Raw genomic sequence first — 22,415 nt, 5'->3', positions numbered from 1 at the left:
GCACAGCTGGTGCGGAGCTGGGGGGCTCCTGTGCCGAGGAGCACGTCAAACAGAATGCCCTGCGACAAAGGCTGGGGCGGGTGACAAAGGCTGGGGGGGGCGGGCTGTCCCTGCGGTTTGCCCCCGGGCGTCCTGGTGCTGCTGCGAACCACCCCCCGGCGGCCTCCTCTCTGAACAAGCCTGAACTGGAGAGTCGCTTGTGTTCCGCGGCTTTTATCTTTTATCTCGTCGGTGACTTTTATCTGAGCGAGTCCAGCGCCATCCCTTCCTGTGCTTCCCCCGCCTGTGCTGGTGGTCACGAGTTCTCTCTAACCATCCCGACTCACGTCAGCCAAATATCCGCGGCGTCCGGCGCAAGCCAGGGACTGCGCACGCAGTGATGGGGAAGGGATGTGGTCTCTGCCCTCAAGAAGCTCAAGACCTCACGGGGAAGAGAGGATTGCTTCCAAAGTGCCGTCGTCTTAGTGAGAAAGTTGTGACAGAGGCCCTTGCGTATGGAGCAGTGAGGAGCAGGAAATGCTTCCTGGAAGAGGCAGCCGTGGAGTTGACCCTCGCAGACGGTACCCCGCGCAGGGACAGAGAGGTGGGGAGCAGATGCGCAGGGTCCGCTGCAGCGGTGGGGACAGGAGCGGCGGCTGCGGGGCTGGGCTGGGGTCCCCTCCCACGGAGCGTGGGCCCAGCCCCCTGAGGGTCAGGCTTGTGTTTTCCACAGACCACGGAGGCTGTGAAGTCAGTGTGGAAAGGGGCGGGAAGCAGGGCTGGGGGGGGAGAGCGGAGCCCAGGGTCCTGTTGGTTGACCGAGGCGTCCAGCCTGGCAGAGAGACCGAGGCAGCCCCGTGGGGGTGGGGAGGCGGGGGACTCTCAGGACCCCCGACAGCACTGCACTGAGATCCTGCAACCAACTCCAAGCAGGCGGCGGGAGAGCGGGGTTCCCCCCTCCTCCCTCAGTGGGGTCCTGAAGGCAGAGGTGCGGCTGGCCTGAGGTGACTCCGTGCCCTGGGGGGCTCTGCGCGCCTGCATCCTGGCTTCCGGTCTCACCGCACGGGGCTTGTCGGAAACAACAGTAGGACAGATAGGGGTGGCGGACAGCCCCCCAGTGCCCCCACCCCGTGGCTTCCCCTGAAGAAGCACGTGGGCTGTGCTGGGAGGTTTCCCAAGGAGCCTCAGATGGTTCTGAGCCTCCTCCCTGTCCCCCCCGCCCCCTGCCTCTGCCGCTGGGGCCACCGCGGCCAGTGCGTGGGACAGGCCAGGAGTACGGAGATGGCGAGAACCGCCCGTCTGCTGCAGACACCCGTGTGACCGTGGCGGGCCCTTCCCTGCGCCTCAGCGCCCACCTCTGAGGTGAAGGGACCATGCTTCCTGATGCTAAGGATCCTTACGGCACAAAACAGACCGACGTTTTCTTAGTTTGAGAAGAATGGAAGGCCTCATGCAGCCAAGCGGTGTCTCTTCCTGCTCTGTCATGTCTGAAATTCCACCTGTTTTGAAATCTGTCCTTAGTGCAGGACTCCGGTCCCCTGGGAACAGCCAGGCTCCTGACGGATGTCCTGCACCCTTGGGAAGGACGGGCTGGCTGAGGGTGTCAGGAGGAAGGCCAGCCCAGCAGGCAGAGTGAGGGACCCCAGCACGGGACCCCACACGGACCGCTGTGCAGGCTGTCAGCTGCTCTCTGGGGTCCTGACAAACGGTCCCAGTGACGGAGGCCAGACCAGGCCAGCGGATGAAGAGATCTCTGAGCGGCTAGCAGAGCCCAGGCATCCCACAACTTCGGTGCCAGGGTGGGCCTGGCTATCCAGACTTCAGACCAAGTGCCGGACAGGGTCTCGGCCCTGGAAGAAGGGCGACTCCAGGGTCAGGCATGGGCTTGGCAGCGGAGGCCACACCCCCAGAGCAAGGCAGGGGCCAGTTTTCCAGAAGTCCAGCCAGCACCCGAGCAGCTCGGGCCCGATTCCCAGAACCAGGGGCTGAGATGTCTTGAATCCCTCATGCCTCAGCCAGGACAAGTGGGTGGAGGCAGAGCCCCTGGGTCGGGGTCAGAGGACCCCCGTCCAGCCTGCGGGAATGCAGCCCCTTGCCCCGTGCCCTGGCGTGCCCACCTGCCACCTTTCTTCTTCTAAGCTGGTCTCCATCTGAACCCACGGTATGACTGGACAGAAGGAAGACAGCGGCCTTTTGCAGGTCGTTTGAGTCTGCCTCCGCCACCTGCTGTCAGGGAGGCCCTGAGCAAGTCACCTCCCCTTTCCAGGCCACGCCCTCACCTGTTACAGGTTCTCACGGGGGCCGTTGCCAGGGCTGTGACCGTGAGATGAGTTCACGCCAAACCAGGAAAGGGCCTGCGCCATGCACCCGGCAGCGTGTTCCTGCCTCTGCTCCTGAGAACCAGGAGGAAGCAGCCCCCAGACCCGGGCCTTGCCCAGAAGGAGAGAGAAGGTCCCCGACAAGGATTTGTCCTGTGATGTGTTGTGATTGCTGTGACGTGTACACTGAACATCTATCACGTGCTAGTTATAATCAGAAAAACCAATTTTTTAAAAAGAGCAAAATTGTATGTTAAAGTAATTAACTTTAAAGATGTGTTTAGAAATGGGAAGGAAAGCTGGCATTGATTCCGGGCCTGTCAGGTGAGATCACCACCCCAGGTCCTTATGAGGGTCACGTCTGTAAAAGCCTATGAGCACCTTCTCTACTGGCCGCCCTGTGACAGCCGCCAAAGGCACTCATGAGCACAGGCAGTGCCAGGCAGGGCCCCCCACCCACCCCGGGGACGCATTTTCCCTGGAGCCCTGCAAGGCCAGCTCCTCCCAGCAAGCAGCGGGCCCGCTGCCCCGCGTCCGGATCCGCCTCCTTCCCGAGCCCAAACATTCACCCGGAGCTGGGACGCCAGTGAGGCATTGCTCACTGGAAACTAGACCAGAGCAGATCGTGAGGCCCAGGACGGCAAGGTCTGGAGAGAGCCGAACACGGACGCTCACTCTGGGCATGAAGAGTGCCACCCATGCTGTGTCCCACCCGGTGGCAGAGACGTCAGTGTGAGAGAGCACGTGGTCCCGTGGGAGGCGGTGACTTCCGTTGCTATGATCCTGCCGGACCGCCTGCCCAGGAGACACACAAGACGCTGCAGTGCTGGGCGGGCGGCCGCCCTAGAATCAGATGATCTGTTTCAGCCTGGAGATTCTGTTGCTCTCTGTCCCGCCGTGCCCCTGACCCAGGGGACAACCTGCTAATCCCTCGGCGGCTGAAAGCGCCTGTGCAAGAAGCCTTCCGTATGACGTGGAGTTTGCCATGGGCTGAGCGCAGCTGCCACTGTCTCCTGGGAGGAGTTGAGCCCCTACCCCATGTGGTCAGCAAAGTATGAGACCCGCTCGCCCAGTCTCTGCCCTGTCGCTGTGACTCTGCACAGCGCCCCAGTGACACCTGAGCTGGCAACGGCCAGGAGCCATCAGCTCTTTCTCAGCCCTGCCTTTTCCCGTGAACGTGCCCTGGCCGCTGCCCAGACATCGGGCACGAGCAGCAGGCCTGAACTGCTCTGGGCCCTGCCTTCAGGGTCCAGGGCGAGGCTTGGCCCGGAAGGCTTCGCGGTCACTCAGTCAGTGAGCAGCCACAGCCACAGGCTCCGGGATGCAGGCAGCGGGGGTCCCCACGGCCGTGAGGAGCCCGGGCTGTGTCCCTACCAGCCCAGGTGTGACCCCCCCTCCCCGGCTCTAACACTTAACCTGCTGTGAGGGGCCTTCCTGTGCTCGCAGGGCGCGACAGAGAAGGGGGTGGGACTGGATCCACTGGGCTTGGCGATGCCGAGCACACTGGCGGTTCCGGTTGGAACAGCTCTGTAGGATGCGCAGAGGCCAAGCCGCCGAGGGTGCGAGGATGCGGCTGGTGCACCTTGAGAGGAAGGAGGCATCTCAGCCGTGTGAGCCATGCGGTCCCGTTCGTTGGCTCTGAGAGAAGAGCACTGAGACGGGGAGAGAGGCGGCCGAGGGGGCAGGAGGGGGACGGTGGGGTGCCTGTTGAGAGGCCAGGGGGTTGCCTGTGGGCCAGGGAGCAGAGACGGGGAGAGTTCCAGGTTGTTCTGCCGGGGCCTTTCTTCCCCACTAACCCCTGTGCTTCTCTGCCCACAGGCCCCTCCACCCAGCGCCAGGTGCAGAATGGCCCCTCCCCTGACGAGATGGACATCCAGAGAAGGTAACCCCCACCCCGCCCAGCAGGGCCCCCAGAGACACACATGGGGGCGTGGGGGTGGGGGGAGCTGGATAGGCCTGACCGGAAGGAAGAGGGAGCACGTGTGTGGCTCTTGGCCAGAGTGACAGAGGGATCGTGTGGTCTTGTGGAGGTCTACGGCCTTCCGGGTGTGGGTCACTCTGAGTTAACTCAGCCCGCCCGCGTGTGGCAGGGGCGGCAGCTGTCACCACATGGGGGCCGCGGTAACATCGCCAAGACCACCCCCTCAGGCTGTCAGCCTGGGGCCTGGGGCAGGTGCCGCAGCCCCTTGGGAGGACCCTGAGCCCCTGCGTACTCCCCTCCCAGCTGAGGTGGGGGTGGATAGAGACCGTGGGCGCCCTTCGGGGATCGCAGTGGCTCTTCGACAGCATGGCCAGGGCTGCACTGTTGTTGTCGTTTGCCAGCCCGTGGAGGAGGCAGCTCCTAGAATATGGGCCATAAGATGACACCACTGCCTCCAAGGAGACTCCCAAGTGCTCAGGCTGGGAGGAAGGGCCAGTGCCGTTGTCCTGAGGTTACAGAGAGGCAGTGGTGGCCAAGGAGCAACCTCTCAGCGTACGTCGCCAGGGGTTCTGCCTCTCTGATAGGCTCGCAGCCAGGCTGTGAGGGTCTCAGCAGAGGGGCTGCACCAGGGCCTGGGCTGGGGGTCAGGGAGGCTATGTCCCCACCCCTCAGCTGGCTTCGAGGGTCTTCCTCTAGCCTCTTGCCCACTCTGGGGAGCGAAAGCCGCAGCTCTGTCACCTCTGGGCGCCTTCTGGCCCCGACAGTGTACTTTGTAACCCAGGGCAAGTTCCTGCTTTCTGCCTCAGTTTCCCACTGGGTGAGAACAGCGGCAATCCTTGCTCTGCTCACCTCCAAGAAATGTGGCGAGGATCGCAATGCTCTTCTGGTCTGCCTGCAGGCTAGACTTTTATCAGTTCCCGATCATCTCTGGATCCCCTGGGCCTATCTCCCAGGCTCTCAGGATCGGGCCTGTTGCAGTTCATGAAGGGCTTTTCCAGGCTTTGCCTCGTGTGCCCCCCACGCTAACCCTCCGGGCTTCCTGTTGCTGGTACGGTTCTCACACCAGCCCGCTGAAGCTCAGAGAGTGGAAGGGACTTGCCCAAAGTAACCAGGACTGACAGTTCGTGTGGCCCCAGCTCAGCCCTCTGCAGGGAGCCGGGGCTGCCTCCACCCCGAGGGGGGCGTGGTGAGTCCAAACAGATCTCTCAGGACTGGTTAAAGCCACACTGCGTGTGTCCCTGACCCACCACCCAAGCCCAGCGTTCCTTCGTGAGGCCACCTCCAGTCCGCAGTCCATGGGCCTGTCTGTGAACTGCGGGACTCAGCACAAGCCTCAGGGCAGGGGACCCTGCTCCTCCACGTCCCTACTGGTCACCTCACATGGAGGGAGGCCAGGGAGGCAGGACTCACGTGGGGCCAGACACGAGGTGGGGATTCCAAGTACAGGAACCTTCTGTTCGCTCCCAAACAGGGTCTTAAGTCCACACCTGGTTTTTAAGTATTTCCAGAAGCCTCCACTTTGCCAAGGGCTTCTGAGCACATGGATCCTGCCTGGTGGGCTGGGGCTTCGGGTGATGCTGCGGCAGTGCGGACAGGGATGCCAGATACCTCTCCCACCAGTAGGGCCCCTCCCGTTATTTCATCGGGCTCACATGTAGTCTGGGAACCATGCTCCCAGAGTGGGAGCCAGAGGCCCTGTACCCCTGAACAGGTCCCACTGGAGGAGGTGCGGTGTAAGGGCCGCCGGACAGGGTGCTGGTTGAGGGCCGCTGGACAGGGTGCCATGAGGGCTGCCGGACAGGGTGCCGTGTGAGGCCCGCCGGAGGAGGTGCCGTGTGAGGGCTGCTGGACAAGGTACTCGTTCCTTCACAAAGCGCTGACTGAGCAGCTGCTACAGGCCAGACGCGGCACCAGCTCGCCGTAGACCGAGGGTGCGGTACAGACCCATGGCCACCAGCCGCCCGCCCACAGGAACCCCTCCCGCCTCCCCTGCCCACGCCCGGGCCCCCACGCACCTGTGGTGTGTTCTCCCGAGGAGCCTGGGGGAGGCGTGAGATCACTGCCCACCCCATGCTTTGCCTCAGAGCTAATGGCACTTGGGTCACAGCCGCTAAAGCCTCACTGCCGTCCTCGGTCAGCTCCAGCACCTCAGTCCCAGATTTTAGGGACAGATCTGTGGGCCAGTGTCCTCTCTCGACCTGCCTTTAAGAGCGCCCAAGGTCACTCTGCCTGGAGGAGCTAGGAGGTCAGTTCCCACCGCGGCACACACAGCACTGGCGCACCAGACGGCCCTGACAGGAGGCTGGCCTGGGGCTGGTTCTGTTCGAAGGAGTGAGGATGGGCAGCCTGAGCACTTCACCTGCCAACCGGCAAGGCCTAACAATTCTCCCAGGGAATGTAGTCAGGTGTCCTAAGCATGAGCGACCCAGAGGTCAGGGCTGCTGAGGCCACAGGGCCCCCCAAAGCCACATGGGCACGTCCAGCCTGGGCAAAGCTGGGGCACTCAGCCGGACGGTCTCCTGAGCCTTCCTGAGGGGCTCTCCCCGTCCAGGTGTGCCTGGGACCATCCAAGGGGACCTGCCAGCACTCACCCATCTGGGGACCTAGAACCAGTCACGAGTCCCACCTCCCTGAAGTGCGGGCAGACAGCCCAGCCGTCAGGGCCAGGGCGGGCGAGGTGAGCTCACTGCCCAGGCCCCCAGCCCGGGGCCCTTGGGGCGTGCCAGCGGAACCTGACTCTGCAGCCTGCCGTTCATGGTGCCCAGAACAACACGGAGCTGCGCTGTTCTGGGCACCGTGAGGTCAGATGCTCTCTGCCATTGTCTTGCAGACAAGTGATGGAGCAGCACCAGCACCAGCACCAGCGTCAGGAGTCTCTAGAGAGAAGAACCTCAGCCCCAGGTGAGGGCACCCCCCCCAGGGTCCACTTCTCCCCCTGCCCCCAGCCCTCACTGGGGCGCCTTGGGGCTCTGGCAAGAGCGGCTGTTTGCCCAGAGCTCCATGTGTCACGGTCACGTCCGGTGAAACCAGACGACAGGGCTGGGGGAAGGGGCTCCGCTCAGCCAGGCCCGGCCCTCGCCTGCCAGCCTCGGGCCCCCCGCCCCTCGCTGGCTGAGCAGACACTGAGCGGGCACGGGCCTTGTCTCTGGCACTGTGCTGGGGGCTAGGGACACGCAGGGACAGACAAGGCAGACGCCACCCCTGCCCCAGGGCGCCCAGGGTCCAGCCAAGGGCCCCGGATCATCCCAGTGCCACCGTGGCCACCAAGTTGGCATGCGGGGCGCAGACACACAGAGGAGGGCCCCGGCCACTCCGGGAGTCAGAAGCCCTCCAGAGACGCAGGGTTACCCCAGCGGCACAGGACGCGGAACGAGGTTCCCTGGAGAGTGACAGTGTTGATTAGTAAGCCCAGGACTTCACAGCTCGCAGAGTCCCCCGGGCCTACTGATGAGGAAACCAGGCACTGGCCCAGGAGCCCCCACATGTGCCAATGCTGGCTTCTAGCACCCCCTGTCACCTCGGGCCCCCCACCCCGCTCTGGTCCGCCCTCCACGCTAACGGGCAGCCGACGCTGTCCTGTGCGCCCCCTTCCCCATGCTCCCAAGCACGGGCCTGGTCCCGGCAGACCTGGCGGCTCCCCCACCTCTCCGGGGCCTCCCCAGCACTCCCCGCCCTCTTTTCCCTCCTGCTTGCTGTCACCGACCCAGCAGGGTGGTCCCCTCCCTGAGGAAGTCCTCTCTGAACTGGCTCTGAAGTTGAGCCCAGGCGGCACCACCTGCCTTCTCCCAGTAGCACTGGCCTTCCTGCCGCAGCTGCGTCTGCGCGTCCGCGAGGCCGTGAGCAGGGAGCCCGGGGCCTCTTCCCCCGGCGCCCGGCACTCAGCATTGCTCCCTAGCGCATGCCTTGGTCAGCCCTGTGGCCACGGGCACCTGCCACAGTCCCCCAAGGCCACGGTCAGTCCCAGCGGTCCCTCAGGGCCCTGCAGCAGCCAGTGCCCAGGATGATGCTAGGTGCAGAGAAGGAGATTGAGACACGGTTGGGGCATCAGAGCGCTTTCTCTCTCACGGAAAGGCCACGACAGGAACAAGTTAGCTGCGCTCAAGGGATGGTGAATGTGTGACACTGTGGGTCCAGCCAACCCCCAGAATGCTGGGAAGACCAGCATAGGGACTAACTGAACCAGGGCTAGGCGTGTCCCGCAGGGGCTTCCTGGAAGAGGCAACCCGGGGAGCAGGCTGCCCTGTGTCCCTCCTCCCAGGGGAGCACCAGCTGGGGACTGGCAACTGACTGAGCCCCACTCTTGTATTTCAGGACCTACCCTCCCACCGGGGCACCCCTCGTCTGCAGCCAGCGCCCCCCTCTCCTGTAGTGGGCCCCCACCGCCGCCTCCGCCCCCCGTCCCACCTCCACCCACAGGGGCCACTCCGCCTCCCCCACCCCCACTGCCAGCCGGAGGCGCGCAGGGCTCCAGCCACGACGAGGGCTCCGTGTCAGGACTGGCCGCCGCCTTGGCCGGGGCCAAGCTGAGGAGGGTCCAGAGGGTAAGCGTCCCTGGGCGTGGGCTGTCAGGCCCCTGGGTCTGCATCCACCGTGCTCCCCCCACGCGGCTCCCTGTCCCAGCACATCCCTGTCCCAGCACATCTGCGGTGGCCCGGGGCGGGCGGGGGTGGCCTCAGGGCAGCTGAGGGTGGCTGTGATTCTGAGAGCACCTCCCAGACAGAATTTAGCTTCCTTCCCCAGAGCTGCCTCTCCTCCTGGTCATGTCACACCCGCCTCGGCAAGGGTGCTGAGGGGCCACAGACCTGGGGCGTGTCTGCCCGCCGTGGCCGGCTGGTGCCGGTGCCCCGCTGAACTCCGGGGTTGAGTCGCCTGTGGGGCTGGGGGAATGGGCCCCGAGGGCCTCTTCCAGCGCCTCCCTCGTAGGAGTCCCATCCACGCTTGGGTGCACCCCTCACCCTCCAGTGATGTCCTGCCGCAGACGCCGGACCAAAACGTTGCATCCTTGCCCTTTAGCCAGAAGATGCATCTGGAGGCTCCAGCCCCAGCGGGGCCTCCAAGTCTGACGCCAACCGGGCGAGCAGTGGGGGTGGAGGAGGAGGCCTCATGGAAGAAATGAACAAGCTGCTGGCCAAGAGGTGGGTGTCCCGTCCCCCAGCCCCGACTCAGCCACTTGTCAGGGATCCCCTGCTCCTTGGCCTCAAAGCGCCGTGCTGGCCCGGCCTCAGGGCCCGCTGCCACCTGGGCTCAGCCAAGCCCGGGATGTTAATCGAGCTCCCCTCCTCAGGGGGTCAGCCTGCGGCATCAAGCCCGGAGGAGTCCCCTCCCGTCTCAGTCCCAGTCCTTCCTCGGGTCGGTGTGACAGCACTTACTGACGGCGCCCTCTGCGTGCCAGCCTTGTCCACGGTGGACAGAGATTTGGAGATAATTTCAGAGACCAGCTCAGGGAAGAGCGGCGCGTGCCCCATGCTTGAGATCCCGACATAAATGACACATAGTCTTGCCGCTGGAACCACTCAGTCCACAGCGGTGAACGCACGTGGGGGGCGGGGCCTGTGGGGCCATTCTGGAGGGCGCGGGACAGCCTTCGGAAGTGGCGGGAGCCCCAAGGACACCTCCCTGGGGGATGGAATGAGAGTGGCACCCGTGTCGCAGCTCTGGGCCTGGGGCCTGGCCATCCCCTTCTCCATCCACACCAGTTCCGTGGCTGCAGCTTGCCCAAGGCTGTCAGCCTGTCCCTGTGCTGCTGGGTGTCCCCAGCTGAGACCACAGCGTGCAGAGAGGCCACATGGCTCCTTCGCAGAGGATTGCGGAGCCTGGATTTTACCTGCACGTGTGGGGTGGCGGCAGGAATGTGCTGACGGAGGCTGCCAATGCCGCGGCTCCCCCAGGCACCGGAGGGCTCAGGAGCAGACCGCCCCTGCCGGAAGGCCCCTTCGTGTCCCGTGAGCGGCCTTGGGGCCTCGCTACCACAGGGACCCCGCCCCCAGCTTCTCTCACTGTCAGGGCACCCCCACTGCCCTCCAAGCGGGCTGCCCCAGGGTGGGAGCTTCCCTATGTCGTCCTGGTCCCAGCTCGGTGAGGGCGTGGGGGAGACAGGCCCCCAGAGCCCAGGTGGTCAGTCTGGCGCTTTGTGGCAGGGGCAGCGCTGTCCAGGGGCGGTGGAGGGAGCCGGGAGGTTGATCCACAATCACACAGGTCACCAAGGGCAGGGACAGCCTGCGAGCAGTAGTCCCACAGCAGGCCAGTTCCGCCCGCTCCCTGGGGCTAGCCGGGAGGGCCACACAGAGGAGGCTCACCGTGAGCACTGTGGAGGGAGAGCTCGAGTGGGCAGTGCTCCCACACTGGGGGGGCCCAGGGACCCACTGGGCCAAGAGCCCGGGGCACAGAGGCAGGTGACGGAAGGTAAGCCTGCGAGAACTAACCTTGTCTGCAAGCGCGGGGCTCCTTCCCTGAGAGGTGGACGGGCCTTCTGTAAAAATAGATGTTGTTCAAAAAGAAAACAGTCACACTTCTCTCAGGTCCAAACCCAGCGCGTTAACAATAAGAGGCCTAGGTGGTTCAGACCTAACACAGAGGAAGTTCCCGAGGACAGGAAAAGACCCATGTCACCAGGAGCCGGTGAGACGCCCAGATGCTGGCGTGACAGTCGGGGCCCTGCCAAGAACCAGCTTGTGTGCACCGCGCCCACAGCGTTCGCGGAGCCACTCTTTGAAGCCCGGCCCGTGGCAGGGGCTACTTGGACCCCGTAGTGACCGAGCAGGCTCTTCTTTTGAGGAAGGTTCGAAGGGACTTTCTGCCTCTCCCAGGGCCTGTCTCTCCCTCCCCACAGCGGTGTCTCCCTCCCAGGGGCGGGGTCTCCTTCCCACAGCGGGGTCCCAGCGGTGGGCTCTCCCCCCCAGCGGCCGGGCTCAGATGGGAAACTCAGCGTGGACGAGAGCTGTGTGCTGGGCCCTCCTGGGACTGCAGGCCTGCCTGCTCCATAGCTTTAGAAAATTAAATGCTGGCTCTGGGCGAGGACAGAGTGTCGTCGAGCAGAGCGGCCGTGGGTGGCCCAGCGAAGGGACAGCTGCCATCCAGGAAGGGACACCAGGTGTCGGAAGTGAAGACAGGAGTACAGACTTGAACTAGGAACTAGGAGGCACAGGCAGAATTGGCTCCACTCTTGTGAGGAAGAGGTTGGTGGGGAGGATCCCTCAGTCGCTCTGGGAGGAGCGGCTCCCAGTGGGGCCATGTCTCGGCCGTGACAGCCTCACCTCCTGATCTCCGAGAGTTGAGTGCTGGGGCAGCTTCCCAGAGCGGAACATCCCCAACGGCACTTCTCTGGGGCATATTAAGGGCCTGCGATTACACATTTGGGAGTTAGCCAGGTACAGGTGACCCCTGAGGCCAAAACAGGGGGTTGGGGGGTCCATGCAGGTGGGGAGTGTGCAGAGTGACCCGAGGGCATCAGCTGGAGCTATTCAGGGTCCTACCCTCTCTGAGCAGGGGCAGGGGCAGNGGCCAGGGGACCGTGGCTGCAGGACTGAGGTCCGAGATGGGAAGAGGTCACGGAAACAGGTTTCCCACCGGTAGCGGGGTCCGCTTACCTAAGCCAGTCCGCCTGAAGACAGAACGCCCCCACAGCCCCAGCCTGTGACCCAGGGGTACCTCTTCCCATCCCACGGGACCCGACCTTGAGTGTCCCAGGAGAATGGCCACCACCCCAGTGGAGCCCAGTCCCCTGGGGAACCCAGACGGGATACAGACGGGCTTCTTCCACTCCTCGGGTGCCATAAACAGAGATTGGAATGTCCCCCAGACCCTGTTCTGCCTGCCCAGACTGGTTTTGTGTCCAGGGTCATGGACAGAAAGCCTGGACGCTCACCTAGGCATTGCCGTGGCTGCTCAAACAATTGCCTCCTTCACATAAAATGGGTCAGACCCCTCCCCCCAGGTTCCTCTGAGGGCCAGGCAGGGTCCAGCAGAGGCATCTAGGTCAGCGTGAGAACCTTCAGGAACTCACGTGTACCTTCTTCCCCTCGCGCTAGGAGAAAAGCAGCCTCCCAGACAGACAAGCCGGCTGATAAAAAGGAAGATGAAAGCCAAACGGTAAGCAGACCCCAGCCCTCGCCCACCCTGGGCTTCCCCACCAGGGTGAGGAGACCAGGCCTCCAGGGCACTAAAGCGCGGCTGGTGTGGACGTACCTGTGGTAGAAACTTTACCAGGTGATTTGTAGGAGGGACGGGGGAGTTTGGGGGGTTAAGGGGGCCAGAAATGCCCGTGGAGCATTCACGTCTGCCCCTCCCCCTCCTCCGGGTGGCAGGCCCTTGCAGAAGCAGAGAGGCGGGATCGAGCCGGAGCCACGAGGGGAGAGCCCGGAGCCTGGGAGCGCAGAGGGGCCCCTCGTGCAGACGGGCTAGCGTCTCCCGGGCACGTGGGCTCAGGGACTCGAGGGTCAGAGAGTGCGCTCGCGGTAGGCAGCGTGCGCCGGGGGTCCAGGGCAGGTTTCATTCTCAAGTCACTTCCCAAGTGGCTGTTAAAGACCCCACTCGAGCCCATCGATTCCAGCAGGAGCCGCAGGGGTGAGCAGAGCAGAGGCTGCGGGGCTCCAGCTGTTGCCCTCAGGCCTCCCGGAACCCTGTCTGGCCACACGGGCCCAGGCACCTGCTGCCCCTAGAGGTGGCTAACCACCCCCACCCCCACCCCATCAGCTGAGGTGAACCCAGGACAGCCCTGGGCTCCAGCCCCACCAGCCAGCTTTCTCCTCTGACCCCCGTGCCAGAGGACACACAGTCCGTCAGCCCCTCCAGCTGGCTCCTTCTCGCCCACACTTCTCTGCGTGAACGCTGATCCCCAAAAGATAGCCTCTCGGCCCCCAGGCTGAGTAAGGCTCCCCACTGCTCGATCCTTAGCACACACACTTTTGCTTGTTCAGACTCACTCTTACCCTGTGTCCCACCCTGCCTCACACGGTGTCCGGAGTCAGCTCCGGTAACTCCCCGGGAATTTCTGCAACTGCAGAGGCCTGTCGGGCCGGGAGCCACAGGGCAGTCACCGGTGCCACAAGCCTGGGTGGCCTTGCTTGGGCGGGAGAGCCCAGAGTTGGTCGTGCCTCCCAGCCTCCCCCAGTCCCTGGCTCCCAGAAGAGTGGGTTCAAATCCCAGGGACTTCTGGGAGAAACCTTCCATCCCCAGTGGGGGGGTCCTCATCCCCTGACCCCCCACTTTCTTTCCATTTGTGATAAGCCTCGGGTTACTGCTGGGTCCACTTGCTGGGGTCCCACACGCGGTCAGGAGGCCCCTCCCCACACGCCGAGCAGATGCACATGGGCGCTGGCTCTCCTTTTTCATGCTTTTCAGTATTTTCCAGAGTCTCTTCACTGCTCCTCACTGAGCACAGACTAGGTTCCCTAATGAACAGAACACAAGCAAGCATTGTTTAAAAGAAGGAAATAGCCCCGAATTCGGAGGCGGGGGGAGGAGGTAGGGAGGGGACTCTGCCACCCACTGGCGCTGAGGACAGGCCAGGGTCCAGGGCAGGAGGGTGTGAGCCCCGGCCACAGCAGGACATCATGCTCTCCTTCCAAGCTTGGGCAGAAGGGGTATCTTCTTTGTGGAGGGAGCATTTGTTTGAATTACTTTGAAAGAGTAACAGGATGGGATTGAAGGAAAACTCCTAGGGTCTCAGTTATCCTGGTTTAACCCCCGCGGCCTCCATTCTTGCCCATCTCCTTCGCGTCCTGGTCCCCATGCATGCGTGTGGGTGCCCACAGTTTCAGGTGCTCAGCCCTCCCTTAAATGAGAGGCCCGAGGAGACTCTTGCCGAGACCCGGAGCCCCGCACATCATTCCGTCTCTGGAGCAGAGGCTCTGGGAGTTCATTCATTCATCCCACAGGTACCTGGGGGCCTCCTGATGGCTGCCGGGTCTGTTCCCAGTCTGGGGACAAGTGGCTCTTACAGGTTCACGTTGCCCGGGCGCGGGGTGCAGGGGGGCCTCCCGCTTGGAGCACTGAGCCCAGCGTCCTGGTCCCCGGAGGTAGCTGAGGGGCCCACACCTCAGACGGACCAGAGGGGAGGGAAGCAGAGAGCTGACAGAGAATGAGGCACAGGCGATCCCACAAGGCAGTTCTTGGCTTCAGATCAGAATCATACTAGTTCAGTCTCATCAGGCTCTTTGGCTCTGCCTGGTCTAAAGCTCCACATAGCAATCGTGTGTGTGTGTTTCTTCATAAAAATGGAGCAACTATTAGTACCTAATAAATGCCACTTTCTTAATAGTATAAAATCTTTCCAAAACGTGCATGTGCGCACGTGTAACGAGCATCAGCACTTTTTAAAAAATGTTTACTTATTTATTGGGAATGGGGAGGGGCAGAGAGAGGGGGACAGAGGATCTGAAGCAGGCTGTGGGTCGACAGGCTGAGAGCAGTGAGCCTGATGCAAGGCTCGAACTCACGAACCGCGAGATCATGACCTGAGCCGAAGTCAGGCACTCAACCGACTGAGCCACCCAGGGCCCCGCAAACATCAGCTTTTTTATTGTTGAGTTATTCACCTCCTTTATTTGCGTTTCACCCCACACGCTCCCCAGGCAGAGCAGACACGCATTTGCCGGGCTCCATGGAGCCCCGCCGTGGGCCAGGCGTGCCAGGGCCCAGAGCTGGGGGCTGTCCTGGAGGGAGAGGGCACAGCAGGCAGACAGAGTGCTAAGAGCAGAGAGAGAAGGGGCAGCGGGGCCCGGGGAGTGCAGGGCAAGGAGAGAGGGGTCCTGAAGCCGTGCCCAGAGCCCCGGGAGGAGTGGTGTCTGCCCTGAGCTCTAAAGGCCGAGCCGGGGTTTGCAGGGCAGAGGCCCAGCAGTCAGTGCGTCCTAGAGACGTAGGCAGAGGCACGGGGAGGTGAGCACACCCGCTGGGAGGCGGCCGGGCTCGGGCTCCTGCCTGCCCCAGCAGGTGGGTGCTGGCGCAGAGGGGCACGGAGGACAGAGCCCGGCTCTAGCCCCACTTTGGCAGCAACATGCATGAACTTGTGGGCTGGTTGGATAGAGAGAAGGGATTCTTACCACGTCCTCCCCTCTTGGTAAAAGAGAAGTGACGGGGGTCTCGCCTCCAGGTGTCTGGGACGAAGGCAGTGCGGGGGGCGGGGGGAACCTGACCCTCAGGACTGACTGGATGTCTTCTCCCAGCCCCCGCCCTGCAGCAGCCCACCTGCACAGCCCATGGGGCCACCTGTCACCTGGTCCCACCCCCGGCCAGTGGAGCGGTGAGCCGGGCCCGGCGAGGGAGGCCCTTCTGTGGTCCTGCCTGGCTACCGCCCCTCACCAGGGCCGCCCAAGGCTGCCCACGGACAACAGGGCAGAAGCTCCCCGGGCCTCAGGCCACAGCGGTGGGCTGGGTGACGGGAAGGGCTCTTGCGGACCGCAGGGAAAGCCTGCCCCGCTCCGCAGGAGCCTGTGTCTCCATGCGGCCTTCTCCTCCCCCGACTGTCCCCTGACTGTCCAGGTGGCCTGGACCACCTCCCCACCAGGGTCAGGGGCTTTCACTTGCTAACGAGGATATTGGCTGCTCTGCCAATTACAAAAGTAACGCGGGCTCCTTAGAAAATGGGGGGAGGCGTCCTGCCCTTGCCCGACTGGCGCTCTGAGGGCACAGCTTCTCTTTTCTGTTTCAGGAGGAGCCGAGCACCTCTCCGTCTCCGGGGACCCGAGCAGCCAGCCAGCCACCTAACTCCTCAGGTAGGGGACCCCGTCCCGCCCCGCACCAGAGGCCTTAGAGCAGGAGGGGGCTCCTCCGGGAAGTGACTCAACCCAACCGCCTCCTCCACAGAGGAGCGGTGAGGCCGATGAGGTGGCACTGGCAGTGTCTCCCCGAGATCTTCTGGAAGGCCTGAGCCTCCGGGAGGAACGGGGCAGGTGCTGCGGCGGCGCCTGTGCTGACCCTGAGGGCATCATAACCCCCCCACATCCGGTCCTCTCATTTCCCACATGGGGCGGGGGGAGCTGGGGCTCTCGTGCCCGGCCTTGGGCCAGAGCTCTGGAGAGGAATGCGTGCCTGTCACACCTCTGTCTCCCCACAAAGTGCCCATCATGGTAGATGAAACGGTAATCACCCTGAGGCTCCCTCACGGTGGTGCTCCTGAGTCCTCCAGTAATGGGTTGGGGGAAAAAAACAGCCCCAGACCCTGCCCAGAAGCCCCGTGGGATCCGGGGTGCAGGGGTTGGGTCACTTCAGAATGCCGTGAGGCTGAAGAGTGGGAAGGAGGTGCTGGTTGGTCACTCAGCAAACCTTTGTTCAGCATCTGCTCCAAGCCGGTGCTCTTGGTGGCAGAGAGGAGACAGGCCCCACGCCCCAGCAGAGGGAGGCTCTGGCCAACTGCCCCCGCCTCCCGTCCAGCTGCTCTGCGGGCCAGGCTGCCTCCCTGTGACCCTGCACACTGTGACCTCCCCTTCTGAGAAGGTGCCACAGTGGAGTTTGGTGAATGACTACGTGAACACCACACAGCCTAGGCAATGGTTATGTGTTTTCCAGCTTGTCCGGGCCACACACCTGGAGTCTGGATGTGGCCCCAGCTCTTGGGCCTGCAGGCCCCGCATGAGCCCCAAAGCAAGGGTTTGGGGAGACCCCCTCAGGTGACCTCCCTGCCACCCCTGGGGACTTTTCTTCTCCCTCTGCTCATCCTACCAAGTCAGGGAGCTCAGTTCAGTCCAAGCAATCTTGAGTTAAAACGAAGTATGGATTTACCACCATTTAAACAAGAAAATGGAAGGAGAAAACAGCGTTCAGGGCCAGAGCGGGAAGGGACCAGCTGCAGACGGGGGGAGACGAGCAGTCCCTGGGCTGCCCTGACGGCATCGAGGCCGAGGGCTTCCTCTGCTCCACTCGGCCCTTTGCCAGAGCCACGGCTCTACCGTAGGGGTCATGGTTAAGAAGCCCCCCTCCCAGAAGAGACCTAGCCATGGGAGAGGACTCAGAGCCAGGCCACCAGTCAGGGCCAGCCAGGGCCAGGGCGTAGGAACTGCGTCCTGAGGGGGCAGTGCTGGGTGACCGCAGTGCCATCCACAACCCCGCAAGGGCCGCCTGGGCCGAAGGGAGCCTGGGAACGTGCCGGAAGCAGACCTCCCTGACGGGGCAGCTCTGCACCCTCCACGTCGGGCAGGGGGGAGGTGCCCCCGAGCGTCCTCCCAGCGCTGAGGCTCTCCGTGTACTGTCTGAATCGACAGAGGCTGGCCGGAAGCCCTGGGAGCGGAGCAACTCGGTGGAGAAACCCGTGTCCTCGTTACTGTCCAGGTGAGCTGCCCTGGGGAGGCCGCGCGGCGAGTCCGGTGGGGCCGAGGCGGGCGACGGGCAATTCACGTGTGTTTCATTCCGTGCCGTAGAACCCCGTCTGTGGCAAAGAGCCCCGAAGCTAAGAGCCCCCTTCAGGCGCAGCCTCACTCTAGGTACTGAACAACCCCGTCCCCACGGCCTCCACTGTCTGCTGCCCGTGACTAACACTCCCATACTCCCCCCGTGTCCTGTCACCTAACAGTTTGCTCCGGGAAAGGGTGGCCTGTTCCTCAGACCCGGGGAAGGCAGGGCCGGAGGGCCTTCAGGAGCTGTGCAGACCTGCCTCTTGCTGTCCCCTCACAGAGCAAGGGATGGGGCCCCCAGGAGGGCAGTAACATGGGGCTGACCTTGAACCCCACCTCTGAGCTCACCAACTGTGACTTTGGGCCAGCCAGGTGGCCTCTCCAGGCCTCCATTCCTCCCGCACCTGTAAAGAGGTCTGTTGGGGCCTGTGTACTGTGACAGCTGAGCAGACGGCAGCTGGACACAGGACGTGCTCGCTTAGCCGTGGCCGCATCCCGCAGCTCGACTGATCCCGGGACCCGCGGCACCTGCCTCCTCTCCCTCCTTCCTCTGCCCACAGTTTTCCCGCAGAGAAGCGCTCGCTGTTTCCCAGACCCAAAGCTGGTGTGGTAATGGATGGAATATTCGAAACTGAGGTGTCCCCGAAAGTCAGAGGCCAACAGCCACATGGCCTGAATTTGCAGGTCTCTGGGACTCGTATTAAGAAAGGTCCCCGTGGCCCGTGACAAACTGAAGGGGCCCTGCTCTTAGCGCAGAACAGGTGGCATTAGAGCCTGATGGTGCAGAGCAGACAGGGCTGTCCGAGGAGCTCTGGCCCGGCTCTGGCGGGCATGGTGGGGCAGGTGCCAGCGATCAGGAACGCCTCTCATCGTCAGCCAGGTGGGCAGCCGGGCCCGCAGGTCTCTGCCTGCAGGGAGCCCACATGGGGCAGCTGTGGGCTCTGCAGAAGACAGTGGGGATGGAGGTGCCATAGCGTGTGGGCGGGGGCAGGCCCCTCAGAGGTGGCATTGGACTTGACCCGGATGAGGAGCCTGCCCTGCAAAGAGCGTGGGGACAGCCTTCCCAGCAGGAGGAACGGTGAGTGCCGAGGCCCCGTGGCCAACCTGGCAAATCCAAAGGACAGAGCTGGCCAGCGTGGCTAGCAGGTGGCCTGAGGTGGGGAGGGCTGAGGGCGGTGCGCATAGAGGGGCCAGGAGGGGTCACGTGGCTGGAAGTCTGGGTGTCACTCTGTGTACGGGACCCCCGTCCTGGAGCTCTCAATGCCGAACGCCATGAGGGACCAGCGCCTTCGCTCCCGCTATGAAGGGACAGGGACCGGAGTGGGGGGAGGCTGGGCCGCCAGGGCAGCCCCAGGCCCCTCCCCGGGCAAGGACGCTGTCAAGGGCGTCCCCACCGGGAATGGGCTCTGCACCTCCAACACCAGTCCGTACCCTGGCTTCACTGACGGCTCTGACAAGGGCGTGGGGAGCGCTCCCTCTCAGGGGGACTGTGGGGCCCGAGGCGGGTTGCCTCGGGGACCCGGAAAATTGCTGCTAGAACAGACACGTGAGCCCCGGGAGGAACGCTACGCCTCTTCCCCTGTTGGGACCCAAACCCCCTCAGCCTCCCTCAGAGCGACCCCTGGCCTTGATCTCGAGTTCAGCCAGGAGGGACCGGGAGCACCTTCTCTTCCTTTGCTTTTTTTCTCTTTTTAATCCAGGATTGGGCCCTGGGCCACTAAACATTTATTTAGTGGTTTGCTTTCCCTGCTTTGTTGGGGTACAGTCGGCACCTAACGCTATAGAAGTCTGAGGTGTGCACCGTGGTGATTGAGGTCTGTGCGTCTATCGTGCGGTGCTCACCCCGACAGGGTCCGTCTTAGCTGCTCTGAAGCGGATGGCACAGCCCTGGACCCTCTGCGGCCGGAGGGTGTGCCCTCTGACCTCCCTCCCCCGCCCCCGGCCCCCAGGCAGCCACCGACTCTGTCCGTGCTTGCGCGTCAGCGAGATCACACAGCGTCCGTCTTTCTCTGCCTGATGTCACTCGGCGCCGTGCCCTCCCGTCACCCCTGTTGTCACACAGAGCAGACCCCCTTCTCTGTGGCTGGTAGTGTTCCGCCACGTGTGGACACATCTTCACCCATCCGTCTGTCAGCAGACCCTTGGGCTGTCCCCATGTCGCACCTACCGTCAGTAACGCGGCCGTGACCCTGGGGGCCTGTCTTCGGGACAGCCAAGTCCTGCCCTGCAGCTACACACCCCAGAGTGGCTCTGCTTTCAGATTTTGAGGGGCCTCCACGGTTTTCCACAGTGGCTGCCGCGTGCTTCCTGCCCCCGCTCTCCCTGGAGCTGACCGCTGCCAGGTCGATGTGTGTCTGCCGGGCTCGAGACTCCCCACTTCCCTGGACCCACGGGCTCCTGCCGCTCTTCTCCCCGCGGGAGACAAGTGGGATCCAGAAAGCGCACTGCCTCACCACTGCCCCGCTCTAAAATGCCGAGGGGCCAGATGAGCATTTTCTCCAGGTTTTCCCAGCGACGGTTCATGGGCAGCTAGCCTGGGTTCAGCCGCTTTTCAGAGAAGTTCGATCCGTGAGACTGAAACCTTTGCCTCAAAGGAGCCAAACCACATGCAAACACATTTCCTGGGGAAAAGCTAATTAACACCTGAGACACGGGTTTGCGTGGAAGTGGATGCCTGTAGGACGAGTGGTCCCCGTGTGGTTTTTGTGACCCTGCGTGTATTTAACGCCATTGTTACCAGTCCGCCCCAAGCTGCAGTTCAGCCCGAACATAGACCCCTCACCGGGTAGCTCGCCAGTGTGGTTTTCCGGAGGTGGGAGTGTGTGATCTGTAACTGCCGTGTTGCCACGTGCGTGGACGAGCTCCCAAATCCGCAAACAACCCCTTCGTTGGGCCCCAGTGACCCCCGGGTTGGGAAATACGCTCACAGTGTCCGTGCGACCCTGTTGAGGTGGACACAGGCCGTCAGAATCCTTTTAGCATAGTTCCGGAGTGGCCCGGGGTAGAAGCGAGGGCCTCGGCTGAGCTTGGAGGCCTGGCACGCCCAGCCTGCCTCCTCCCCACGGTCCCGGCTGGAGGGCGCCCCAAGGCTCCCCACCTTACCGCGCCCTGCCACCCTCTGCAGGATGAAGCCGGTGGGGGGTGTGAACGACGCGGCCCTGGATGCCTTAGATTTGGATCGGATGAAACAGGTGAGTGTGTCCTTTCCTGAGAGGCCAGGAAGGAGGCGGAGGCGGGGCCCGTTGGGTGCACGTGGTAGGCAGGCCCGTGGGGGTGGCCGGCAGTGGGGGGGTGGGGGTGCCCACGCTCATCAGGAAAGCATCCCTCTGCCCTTTGGGACACTCCAGCCCGCCCTGGGGCTCCCCGCGCCCCCGGGGCCGCCCCTGCTTTCTGCAGCAGGGCTGGGGGGGGGGGTCCCATCCCCCATTCACACTCCACCCTTGCCTTGTGGGATCTCGGGTGAGGGCCCTTCCCATAGAGGCTCTGCCCCCCAACAGGAGATCCTCGAGGAGGTGGTGCGGGAGCTCCACAAAGTGAAGGAGGAGATCATCGATGGTGAGTGGAGGCTGCGCCCTGGCCGTCCCCCAGGGGCCTGGAGGGGCGGTGGGACCCCGCGGGGAGGCCGTCCTGGGCCTGGCGGTTCCACGCGGACGCTCCCGTCCCCCCTCCTGACCCCCACGTGACCCCCACCCGCCGGTCAAGCAAACCGAGGCTCAGATGAGTTAGGTGACCTGCCTGAGACACGCGCCTCCGTGCCGGCTCCCCGCGCTCCCCCCTCGGGTGAGCTGCGAGTGCGAGTGCGTGGAAGCGGCGAGGGAGCGGAGGGTGCGTGCCGGAGCGAGACCGCCCAGCGGCCCGAGCCCTCTGCCCCTCGCTGCGCACTCGGACTGCCTTTGTCGATTCCGCCGCCTCTGGTCACCGGGCTCGGGTTATGGAGGCCACTGCTGCCTTCCCGGGAGGTTATGGGGACCACGAAGCCCCGGAACGACCTCTGGGCCTGACCCAGTTCCCAGCTTGCTTGGCCCTGGGCTGGGGGAGCAGACGCATGGCTCCTTCTCAAAGAGCCTGTGGCTCCGGAGGGCAGGGTCCCGCCACAGTGGGTCACGTCCGTCCTTCCGGTTCCTGCCAGAGCCTTTGATACAGCTGGCTCAGGCCTGGAGCCAGAGCAACAGGAGAGGTCTGGGCAGAGCTGGCTCGCCCGGGGACAGAGCAGTGAGGTGCGGCCTGGGCCCCCCCCCCCACGCCCTCCCCAAGGCCGGCCTGGCCCCTGCGCCCGCAGGGTGGCTGGGCAAGAGAGGGCTCCGTGCACTCAAAGGGGTGGGCCGGGTGGCAGACGGCCGGGCAGAGGGGAGGCCCGCAGCCCCCGCTCACCTGGACCCCTGCCCACGGCTGCGTGACGGGCCGCACCCTGTCCTCGCACAGCTGAGGACACTCGGTTCTTGTTTGTCCAGCCCCCCCACGGGCCTGGGCTGGGCAGATAAGGAGTTAATGAGTGAAGAGCAAGGCCTCCCCGGAGCCAGAGAGACACAGGCCAACTGTGAACTCTGCTTTATTGCGGGGGAAAGGGGGGGGGGTCCCCTGCCCAGGAGATGCCGGCCAGCTGGCCCCAGGGACAGAAGCAGAGGGCACAGCCAGCCTGTGCAGGGGGGACGGGCAGGGATGGAGGCAGGGGGTGCGGACGGAACCACATCTCCAGGTCTCGCTCTCCCGTCTGCTGTCGGTGCAGCCGCAGGTGGGAGCTGCCTTGTGGGCGGGCCCCCACGCAGGGCCGTGGGAAGGCGCGGGCGCTCTGAGGGGCATCCCCTTGTTAGTAAGTGCCCGGCCTTCGGCTCCAGGCCCAGTGGGGTCTGTCCAGGGAAAGGGCTGAAGCCT

General features: G+C 63.9%; 1 protein-coding gene across 4 annotated transcripts in view; it reads left to right on the top strand.

Annotated features, from left to right (window-relative positions):
* Nucleotides 1–22,415, top strand: part of EVL (Enah/Vasp-like) — a 103,788-nt gene that overhangs the window by 79,730 nt on the left and 1,643 nt on the right. For 3 of the 4 annotated variants that reach the window (XM_077780983.1, XM_077780981.1, XM_077780984.1), the window contains 10 exons: nucleotides 4,116–4,179; nucleotides 7,049–7,119; nucleotides 8,530–8,759; nucleotides 9,232–9,353; nucleotides 12,246–12,306; nucleotides 15,866–15,929; nucleotides 17,415–17,481; nucleotides 17,571–17,633; nucleotides 20,668–20,734; nucleotides 21,041–21,098. In XM_077780983.1, coding sequence (XP_077637109.1) covers nucleotides 4,116–4,179; nucleotides 7,049–7,119; nucleotides 8,530–8,759; nucleotides 9,232–9,353; nucleotides 12,246–12,306; nucleotides 15,866–15,929; nucleotides 17,415–17,481; nucleotides 17,571–17,633; nucleotides 20,668–20,734; nucleotides 21,041–21,098 — 867 coding nt within the window. The remainder of the gene's footprint in view (nucleotides 1–4,115; nucleotides 4,180–7,048; nucleotides 7,120–8,529; nucleotides 8,760–9,231; nucleotides 9,354–12,245; nucleotides 12,307–15,865; nucleotides 15,930–17,414; nucleotides 17,482–17,570; nucleotides 17,634–20,667; nucleotides 20,735–21,040; nucleotides 21,099–22,415) is intronic. The other variant, XM_077780982.1, reaches the window with a different exon arrangement.

The sequence above is a fragment of the Crocuta crocuta genome, unplaced genomic scaffold (genome assembly GCF_008692635.1).
Source record: "Crocuta crocuta isolate KB4526 unplaced genomic scaffold, BGI_CrCroc_1.0 scaffold299, whole genome shotgun sequence".
Lineage (NCBI taxonomy): Eukaryota > Metazoa > Chordata > Mammalia > Carnivora > Hyaenidae > Crocuta > Crocuta crocuta.
This window is presented reverse-complemented; position numbering and strand designations above follow the sequence as displayed.